Consider the following 11,475-nt stretch of genomic DNA (forward strand, 5'->3'; position numbering starts at 1 on the left):
GTTGTGAATAGCACAATTTATTAGTTGTGGCCCGGGTTGGGACCTGCAGGGTTAGAACAGTTGTGGCATGAAACTCAAATTTAGGGGAATGATGATGTAGAGGGGACTTGGGGCCTGAATACGTAATGCTCTAATAAAGTCAATATTATAAGTACTCGTTGTATCGCAATATAAGTCAAACGACGTCGGTTGGGCGTATTACAAAAGGCAATATCTGATGACCTAATCAAATAAAATAAATAAAAGATTGACGCCTCAACTTAAATTAATTAATAGCTGAATCCAAAACTGAGAGCTTAGCCCAGTAAAGAGCCCAGACTTATATACTGGGCTTTTCAGCCTTTCAACTGCTCTATAAAATAGTAAAACCCTACATCACTTCATTTGCCCTCTCCGTTTCTCCCTCTCTCAAACCCTAGCAGCAGCACCCACCACCACCAACCAAAAATGGCTCCCAAGATGGATCCAACGCAGATCGTCGACGTTTACGTCCGCGTCACTGGAGGAGAGGTTGGTGCCGCCAGTTCTCTCGCTCCTAAAATCGGTCCGCTCGGTCTTTCCCCGAAGAAAATCGGTGAGGACATCGCCAAGGAAACCGCCAAGGACTGGAAGGGCCTCCGCGTCACCGTGAAACTCACGGTCCAGAATCGCCAGGCTAAGGTCACCGTTGTCCCCTCCGCCGCCGCCTTGGTCATCAAGGCGCTCAAGGAGCCCGAGCGCGACAGGAAGAAGACGAAGAACATCAAGCACAACGGCAATATTTCGCTAGATGACGTCTTCGAGATCGCGAAGGTGATGAGCCCGCGCTCCATGGCCAAGGATTTCTCTGGCACCGTCAAGGAGATCCTCGGCACGTGCGTTTCCGTCGGTTGCACCGTCGATGGGAAGGATCCCAAGGATTTGCAGCAGGAGATTACCGATGGCGATGTGGAAGTCCCTCTGGATTGAGTTTAAGGTCTTGTTTGGAATTTTAATTCCAATTTTATTTCATGTTAGTCAATTTATCTCTTTGCTTAACTATGGTTTTGACAATGGATTTATTTTCTGAGTTTGTCTTTTGATGCAAAACAGTGACATTTAGACGAAATATGCTGATGTTATTGTTTTTGCTATATCACTATAATCTAGTTTGGTTCTTTATTACTATGTTTTTTGTTCTTTGTTTTGTCGCTTTATCCTCTGATTGAAAAATTGTTTATTGTGTTAATTAATTGCTGATATTTGCGATTATTCATGGGAGGATAGTAAGATAGTTAATTCTTGTTTATGGCCAATCTTAATCTTTACATTATATTCTGCGATTGTATTATCATTTAGAAATGAGCCCAGGATTGTACATCCTGTAAAATGCTTGCCTTGTGGTATTAATATTTAGTAGGTCTGTGCATCATATGTTCAATGCTTGATGGAATGAATGGATAAATATTAAGGAATTGATGATCTGATTAATTGAAAATTTTGCCATCCATGTTATTACTCGAAGTCAATCTTTTTTGATGGTCTTGTTATGTTTGGTTTGTGGAAGAGATTGCCTTATTTCTATTAGTCGAGCTTTTGCTATTTCTTCCTGTTGTCTCTAGTTATACTACACAAATGTGAAACCTCCTTGTTATTCATATGTCCTAATTTTAGGTATTTAGTGCTTTGCATACTTAGTATATCCTACTACACCTTTGCATTACTGGAATTTGTTTGACATTATATGATGTGTTAAATTGCTTTATATGCTCAAGTCTTGCTGTTTAATTGTTGTGATCTATGCGTCAATGATGCATCTCGGCTTTGATAATATTGTTGACATTCTAGTATGTTTATCTCCTTCATAATATCCTTGGCATTTGTGTCGTTGTGAATACCGATAGGACTTTGTTTTTTGTTGTTCAATCACCTTTCTTATTACTCACTCATTAATCCCTTGATTCTGGCAATATTGTTTTGACTGAATGTGAGATTATAGTTTTGATTCTTCTTGTTTCCGTGCATTGTCTTATCTTATTTGTAATGGTTCAAAGTGAGATATAGTTTTGATGCATTTACCCTGTAAAGAAATGGTAGATTCTTAACCATGCATCAGATTTTTGTAAACATGCATGAGTGAGATTATAGCTCCATGTTACCTCAAAACTTAATCTCGTTTTATTTTGTTTTTTGAGAAATAAATACTCTATTTTTCATTTTATTTAACATACCCAAAAATCACCTTTTGAGATTTTGAGTATGAAAAGTGGGTTGAGTAAAATTACTACTACTCCTACTAGTATTTATTTAAAAATTATGTATATGATGATGTGCACGCAACGAAAGGTGTTCGATTAATGATTTCACTTTTAAATAGTCTTGTTTTAAAAACATTTCTTATATTTACTTCGTATCATTGATTTTCTTAATCACATTAAAATTGAAAAATGATTGGAACATACAAAAGTAACTCTCGTTAACTGCTGCTCTCTTGAATTCGTTTTAAAAGTTGAAAATGTTCAATTTCAATCTATTGCTGTGTGTTTTGTAAAAAAGCAGAGATCCGTTCCCAAACAAGTACACTGAGGTTACTGTGGATATTATTCTCAACCGTCAGAAATTAAGAATTTCGTTGTAACATGTTTATATTGTTTCCAATTTCAAACGTCATAATTTCCTTTTGACACGTTTATGTTGGTAGCCCTGTGCTGCTGTATTTGGTACATCAATAGCAATTCTCTCGAAGAATGTTTAGGCATTCATTTCAAATTTTCAATTTTATAACAAATAATTTTGGAAATCATGGTGGTAATTATAAACGAGATTTCTTTTCTTTTCTATTTTGGAAATCACGGATTCCCTCACCTTTTCAAACCAAAAAGAGCCCATAAGCTTACAACATCTTATTTTATGACCAATAATTATGCTCGTTGAGCAATTGTGGAACATTTCAAAGAAGAGTATTAAAAATCCCAAAAGAGTTAGTAAATGCATTCATTATTCATTTTTCCATAAAAGATTAAAGATGGCCACTATATTTTTTCTAAAATGATGGATCTTATTTTAATTTATGATTATTTTGTCTTTAAAATGATCAATGATTAACATATGTTGCTAAAAATATGTCTGAAACCATAGAAATACTAATTGAACATCCATTAAATAATGGTCAAAATAACCATCTCTTAGAATAATTGGTAGAGACTTCTAGAGGCATCCAAGAACATTTTTTCGATGAGTTTAAGGTTAGTTATACTAGTCCATAATACAAGCCAATAACTCTCGCTCTGATTGAAGCTAGTTGTCTGATAGGGAGCTGATATTCTATTTTATTCCGGAAGGGAGCTGATATTCTCTCTGTATATTTATTTAGTTTATTTATGCTTTAGTATTATTTAGTTGTTAGGATTTTATTTACTCTCCATAGTGGTTAGGATTTGATTTGCTTTCCTAGTTTATAGAAGATCTTTTTGTACCACATATATTATAAATATGTGTGGAGTCTTTTATTATTATTACCAAGAAGAATGAATTAAAGTAATATTTATCATTCTCTCCCTACAGTTCTCCCTCTTGGAGAAACCGATTTCTCTCATCTCTCTCAAAATTCACATCTCTTTCACTCAAATAACTACTTTGATAGGTAAACCCTATCAAATTGGTGCTTTCATTAGGTTCTCGTCCTCCTATTGATTTACTTTCTACCACCATGTCTGTCTTGCTGTCAAACTCTCCTCCAGACTCTCCTCCTCGGTTTTCTGGTGTTAACCCCGTGAGATTGATTTTGGATATTTAGGAATATTTTGACTATCACTTGTTTTCTGAAGCTGATCGTCTATTTTTTGTGAGGTTATTTTTTGACCATCCAACATCTGTATGGCTCCATGAGTATCGACGCTCAAATCCTAAGTGCTCATGGCAAGAATTTCTGGATGCTGTTTATCATAATTTTGATGAGGATGTCATTTACTTCACCGAGACGAATAAACTTCTCAACAAAATTACGGAGGCAGTTGCATATTTAGCTAAAAAGGAGGCCATGGCTAAAAAGGAGGCCACATCTGATTCTATCATCGAGTCTGTCGCAAAAAACGATGATGAGCCAAGAACAAATGTAAAGTCTGATCCCTTCATCGAAGAGACGGTAAAAAATGATGATGAATCGTTTGAAAAGCTAGATGAGCCAATGGATTTGGTGGAAACCAAATTTCCTCCAAAATCTCATAGCCCAAAAATCACTATTGTCATCCTTGGTTATGTCACTGAAGTCGCGGAAGAGATCTCATGTCCTAAGATGGTTTGTCCATCACTCGTTGTGATCCCAAATGATACAATTTTGTTTGCAGACGAAGATCCAAAGAAAGACAACGCCAACGAGATGGAAGATTATTTTTCTGACTTCCACCTTGAGGGCAAGGTGGTTTTCAACGATGGGGGAGTTGATAGGGACATGATATTCTATTTTATTCCAGAAGAGAGCTGATATTCTCTCCGTATATTTATTTAGTTTATTTATGCTTTAGCATTATTTAGTTGTTATGATTATATTTACTTTTCATAGTAGTTAGGATTTGATTTGCTTTCATAATTTATAGAAGATCTTTTTGTACCATATATATTATAAATATGTGTGGAGTCCTTTATTATTATTACCAAGAAGGATGAATTAAAGTAATATTTATTACTCTCTCCCTATGGTTCTCCCTCTTGGAGAAACCGATTTCTCTCGTCTCTCTCAAAATTCACGTTTCTTTCACTCAAATAATTACTTTGATAGGTAAACCCTATCATTGTCATAATATTCACTAAAAGCCAAAAACTTCATATTCATTGGGTGCATCATTTCTTCAATTGCAATGTAGCAACGACGCGTGTAGCTTGTGGTTGCCGTTAGCCACTCTAATGATTTATCATTGTCCGTTGCAGATATTTTTCGTCTCTCCAAATCACCTATTTAAAGCCCTCCAACATGCAATGATTCCAAGAAAGTAGAAGGAAATGAAGAAAGATATGGGTCGGGTCGGGCAATGCATGGAGACCGCGCCGGAGCCGCTTGTGTCGCCGCTGAAACCTAGCCATCCCCCGAAGCTGGAGACGATACGAGAAGACGAAGAAGAAGAAGAAGAACAAGAAGAGAGGGAGTTGAATGCTGAGAGATTCCACCGTTTCTTGGGTTTGTTGCTAAACAGTTTGCCGACGAAAGAGATTTCTTGTGTAATGCAGCTTGCCAAACTCTCCCCCTCTTTTTTGCCAGCCTCTTTTTGTACTAGCTAGGAAAAGAGGCCGTGTTGGTGTTGGTGTTTGTGTTGGTGTTTGTGTTTGTGTTTGTGTTTTATGTTAGTCTGGCAGATAGTACTATGTAACAAGGTCTCTCGGCACTCTAGCTAATTAGTTAGTGTAGTATGGAATTGGTGGAAATTTTAAATGGTTTAATATTTGTATTAGGTGAAAACCAGTTCTCATATTATGATGTAACGAATTAATGGAATTTCATGTACATATGTAGTAAAGTACTTAAATGTGGTAAGAGTGCAGCATCTACAATTTTGATTAATTTCATCAATAGGGTTAACAATCTAACAAATCGTATAGTAACATACAGGCTTATGGGTATTTACCAGAAAAGTGGGTTTATATAAATTATTTCCATGCCTACGAAAATAGTACTATAGTAGGAGTATAATTTTTAAGAAAAACTTGGCAGCTGTTACCTTGAATAATGCCCTCAAAGTATCTTGTAATCCTCTTTATACCAATTAAATTTTGCATATCAGTATGGTAAAACAACCTAGTAGTAAACCTTTTCTAGGCTAATAAAACCTTGAATACATTTGATTGCCGTTTTACTTACTGTACAAAGGAGATAGAGAACATTAGTTTGTTTTATAAAAAAAGCTTTCTTGGGTGGAGGAGAAGCATCTAACTAACTAACTAACTAAGTTGTGTTTCATCGTCATACATAATATTTAACCGTACAGATTGTATATACACATGCTATATTGTACAAGAATACAACTGTTTTTACAGATGTATAAGTATTCACTAAACGAATCAAGACCTGCAAAAGAAACACACGTGACAGAATATGGAAGTATAAATGTTGTGGATACACCCTTTTACCCAAGATGGCAAGGGCCAACGGAATAAACAGCACACGAAGCCCACACCAAAATCCTAGATCCTCCAAACACCACCGAAGCAGCATTGACACTTTGATTCCACGCAGGAACGTCCTAATATCCTTTCATGACTTTACAAACCAGAACTGATGGTTCCGATTCACCGTTGGCACTCACGGGAGAACTTTGCTAGGAGATTTTCCATTCAAAAACTGGTGAAGGAGATGATAGGAAAAGACAATCGCATCAATGGACGACAATTCAACGAGACTAAACTGATCGTCTGAATGAGATTAGGCGGGATTGATGAGTGTGGTATGTTTTGCTTGTCTTATTTTCTACTTGCTTGTTTTTGTTTGATGGGATAAAGCAGTTGGGTGGTTGTATATTTATGGTTCACCAGTCATTTGGTTTGAATATTTTCTTATTGTATAAAAAAAAAGGTAATGGCCATAATATCACATTTATTATTTGAAAAAAATATCATACTGACATATAGGAAAGCACGTCACTCACGTAGTGAGAAAAGTAGTTATGCTTGAAAAGGATGAATAGATATTTATATTCAGTGAGCATATGATCGAGTAATCCATTTTCGGTTGTTATTGCTTTCGACTTCAACTTATTCCAATTTCAAATGATGAGAGCTAGCTTTGATTCCAAAACAAGAACCGCCATTTAAATTTAGAGTCGGAATGAATGATTTCTCTGTTCACTAAATATACATGTGACGAAATGTTTTACTTTTATTAAGTACTTTAGCATTTTGCAATTGTTTTTCAATGACGTTGATCGTATTATAAGTACAAAGTATATACACCAATACTATTATATATTTGTACGTACATATATGGTTATTAAAGCAATGCTTTCAGAAAATAGAAAAAAAACACTAGTTATCTAAGTAAAGGTATTATACAAATAGAAATGAATCTTTCAATGAAAAGAAATTAAACTTTACAAAATATTCCCCCTATTTAATGGTTCTACTGTACGACCTACCTATCTGCTCGAACGCCCTCTATTACAAGAAAATGTGAAGGAAATATTTGGATTTGCATTAACACTAATTAATGATGTGGGATTAATCGTGGACAGATGGTGGAGTTATAGCCATGAAAATAAATTGAAAAGAAATGATGTAGGAGTAATACAAAATTAGAATGACTAGTTTACAGTTTTGTTGACTAAACCAATACTCCTAGTCTTAGTTATTGAACCTTATCATGATAAGAGATTATGGTTGGTCGTGTCGAGATGTTAGTGGCTAGTGTTAATTTGTTAAGGACAGGTCGTCCTACATAGGCAAATTCTCTCTTGCCATTTTAGTACACATATTTGCACCATGAGGGATCGTTATTTATGTAATTAGTTAGTCATTTATTAAGCTAATTAAGTCATTTGGGGTCCTATAAAAGTAAATCAAACTAAGGGAAGCTAGCTCCAGCAGCAAGAACATATATGGAACATGCATAGTGAGCGAGGCAAAATAGAGAAAAAAAAACTTAATCAAACTCAGACTTGAAACAAATACATCCACATAAAATTTGACCAAAAACTAAAGCCCCAATTGCGAGCTATAGTGGAAATCAATGTTTTTATATAATTGCGTATGATGGCGTGCAATGACCAACCAAAAAACCGCCAGAAGCATATGGCGGGTTGACATGGAAAAATATGGCTACATTAATCAAAATATATTTTAAAAATTAAGAGTAGAGTTTTCAAATTAAATTTACGATATTTACACATACAATATTATTAAAATTGATAACAACTTATTTATGAATTATTTTAATATTTATTTAAAAAGATAGTAAACATGAACTAGCATGAAATTAATTAGAGCATTCCCAACGGTGGCGTTGCTCGCCACCGCCGTCCGCGCCGCTGGAACGGACGCCACCCGCCGCCGCTGCGCTCGCGCCGTGCCAGCGAGCAGCTGACGTGGCGCCCCTTCATTCGTCAACGGCATAGCCGTTGGGTTTAAATATTTTTTTTAAAAAAAAAATCGGTTTTTAATTAAAAAAACCGATAAAAAATAAAAAAAAATTTCTCTTCCCAAAAAAATTATATCTGTTTATCCCAAAATAAAATACACACTTTCATCTATAAATACCCCCAAATTCACTTCCAAAAATTCACATCAAACTACACAATTCTCATCATCATTCTCTCATCTCCATTCTCATCTTCAATCTCTCATATCCATTTTCATCTTCATTCTCTCATACCCTACAACATCACTATGCCCGGCCAAGGCGATAACCCTACGGGATCCCACGGTTGGAACCCCGAATGGTTCGGTTCACAACCGTTTCCTAGTCCGGAAATGGAATATTCGGCCCCTCCTCAAACCCAAGATTCGGCCGTTCCGGGTGGCTACCGTCCATACCCAATCGACGACCAAGGTGCCTCCGAAGGACGATACAGGTGGACACCGGAGCCTAGGCCGACCGCCCCCTCCCAACCTCCGCAAGCTCCTACTCGCGGCAGCGGTAAACCGTACACGCCGGCGGAGATGGATAAATTGTTCAAGGCGTACTTCGAAATCTCCGAAGATGCGGCGGTTGGCACGAACCAATCGGGCGATCACTTTTGGTGGCGCGTATCTCGCCGGTACAATGCAAACCGGCCGCCGGGAACGATCGAGCGCAACGAGAGTATGGTGCGCAACTGCATCGGCCGAGCCAACGACGAAATTGGCAAGTTCAATGGCTATTTTCTCCAGGAGTCGCGGAATGCCGGGAGCGGCCGGAGCGAGGTCGACATCATCACTGCGGCGCTGAGCACATACCAATCCATGAACGGTAAGTCGTTCAAGTACCTCAACGTTTGGCAGGAAACGCGGTTCCACCCGAGGTATCTGGGAGGCGTAACATCCTCCTCTAGCGGCTCCTCCAAACGGTCAAGGTCGGTATCCCTATCCGACTCCGGCTCCGAAGAAGTGGTTAGCCAACTCGCCGGAGCTAACTTGGGTAGCCCCGACGCCGGACCAAGCGGTTCCCAACGCCGACCGCAAGGAAGGAAGAAGGCGGCGGCCGAGCGCCGGCGCTCCGCGACTCCATCGGCCCCCGCCCCCGCCCCCGAACCCGCACCCTATGTTCCACCTCCACCCCCGAACAACTCGTTGTGGGCCCTTTTGGCCCAACTCAATATGGCCGATAGGTCAACTATGACCCCCACGCAACTTCAAACGCACGAGGGCATGATAGTGGGTCTCCAAAAACAATTGGGGTTGTTGCCGCCGGATGAATAGTCTTCCTCGGGTAATATTAGCCAATATTATGTAATTTTTAATTTTTAGTATTTTAATTATGTAATTTTTAATTTTTAGGATTTTAATTATGTCTTTTTTATTTTATTTGTATTTTGTAATATTTATTGTGATTTTTTAATGAATTTTAGTATTATGGAAATGATTATGTTTAATTGAATATTAAATTAATTGTGCTCGTCCTTGCGGAAGAGCACAGTTGTGGGTGTTGTGCTCTTGCCAGAGAGCAGGCATGAATAGTACTGCCCGGGCCCACAACCGTGCCGCTGGCAAGAGCACGGTTGTGGATGCTCTTAGTAGTGTGGGTGTTAAATAGTAGTTGTAAATTTTTATGAATAAAACTGATAAGTAGAAAGTGACATTTTTTGCATATTTTGTACTACTATGAAAGTTGATAGAAAATACAAAGACATATTTTTGGAGTGTGTACAAACATGTATGTGAAATAGAAAAAAAAGAAGAAGAGATCTTTGCAAGTGTATTAGAAAACAAGGAGCATTTTTTTATAAAAAGAATTGAGTCATTGGTGCTAGCTCAAGGCCTCAACCTCCCTATATAGTAGGAATTGATGAAATTGATGGGGGACATAGGTCCTAGACTTGTCTTTTTTACTTAAAATTATAGTCAATTTTAATACAATTACTTATAAGAGGGGTTTGCGTTTAATTAGATAAGTTGATAAGACAATATCTTAATAAGGCGATGATCGATAGTTGGATCAAGAGGATACGTGGCCTAGCCTCTTATGGATAATAGGAATGTAGAACTTTCTGCAACGATAAAAGTCTGACTAAGTAATGTAAATGAAAGACTTATTTCTCGAAGAAAATTTTCTGAAAACTCTCACTTTTCTATAAGGTTATGACAGAGTAAAAGCTTATATACAATTTTTTGCAAAATTCTGGTGTTTATATATAGGGATGGAGCCACGTTGGCTTGGAGGGCCTAGGGCGGGGAATAATTTATAATAAAACTTGAATAGATTAAGGAACTCTCCAAACAAATAATATATCGAGTAAACTTTCCCAATTAGTACAGCTTCGATAACTTAAAATAGGTGTTATAGATATAACTTTTTGTTAATATATGCTTCATTGTTGTCATTATATCGTGATAAGTCATGAACTATACATGGGGATAATGAGCAAATCTTCGTAGAAAATACATGTTTAGAAATGTGAAATAGCTAGAAGATAAATTACAATCCTTAGTCTTGAATTGTCAATACCACCATTGATCAAATTTATACAAAAAGATGTACATCACAATATCACATATATTATTTCGTCAAATAATGATTTATCTATAAATAGAGGATACACAATAGTAGTAGTAATAATGTTTGTGAAAGTATTTTGAAATATTGTGTATTTGTCAAATAATTAAGTTACAGTTGAGGTGATGATTAAAGTAATCATCTTATTTAAGTGATTAGATAACTGGTACAGCCAAGCTAATAATTAAATTAAATTATTTTATTAATCATGTCTCATCACTATATAACCCATAATTGATCACAGGCCATTAATTGAATATTTATTTATTAAAATTCGTGTATCTTTAAAAATTCATATTTTTAAGGAACATGAAGAGTAATTAATAAACTTAATATATCGGCCCCCAAGACACAATAATAACGAAAAATCATAGTAATATAAGACTACATGCATGAACTTGTAGGAAAACCTTTTTTTTAAACATACCATTTTTAACATAATATACAGATAAATTCTTCTGGCAAAAATCGGTCACACACATGGTACATTACTCTTAATTAAGCAGAGATCATGACAAAACATGACCATTTAAAAACTCTAATGGCTGATTAACTATACATATACTTCAAGCTATGGCTTCTGGAGTATATTATTCAACGAATTCAACTGCGAAATTAATTATTAGGCGAATTTGTGTCATATAATTGATAATGTATTCACTAATTTTTTTTATCTTGCATTTATTTACTTTGTGCAACCATTATTTGATTATAGAGCATAAATTTTGATCAAATCGACATTTCATACATAATCACATATCACAATTAATACTATTAATGTATGATTTCCTTTTTCTTTTAGAAAACGTTAGCAACGTTATACATTAATTTCATTTATATGAACA

The 11,475-nt window shown here is 36.4% G+C and overlaps 1 protein-coding gene across 1 annotated transcript; it reads left to right on the forward strand.

Annotated features, from left to right (window-relative positions):
* The first annotated feature begins 376 nt into the window (after nucleotides 1–376).
* LOC121745484 (60S ribosomal protein L12-like) lies at nucleotides 377–1,146 on the forward strand. Its single transcript, XM_042139414.1, has one exon. It carries the CDS (start codon nucleotides 448–450, stop codon nucleotides 946–948), a length of 501 nt encoding a protein of 166 aa, XP_041995348.1. The 5' UTR covers nucleotides 377–447; the 3' UTR covers nucleotides 949–1,146.
* Nucleotides 1,147–11,475: the final 10,329 nt, after the last annotated feature.

Source organism: Salvia splendens, chromosome 8, assembly GCF_004379255.2.
Source record: "Salvia splendens isolate huo1 chromosome 8, SspV2, whole genome shotgun sequence".
Taxonomy (NCBI): Eukaryota; Viridiplantae; Streptophyta; class Magnoliopsida; order Lamiales; family Lamiaceae; genus Salvia; species Salvia splendens.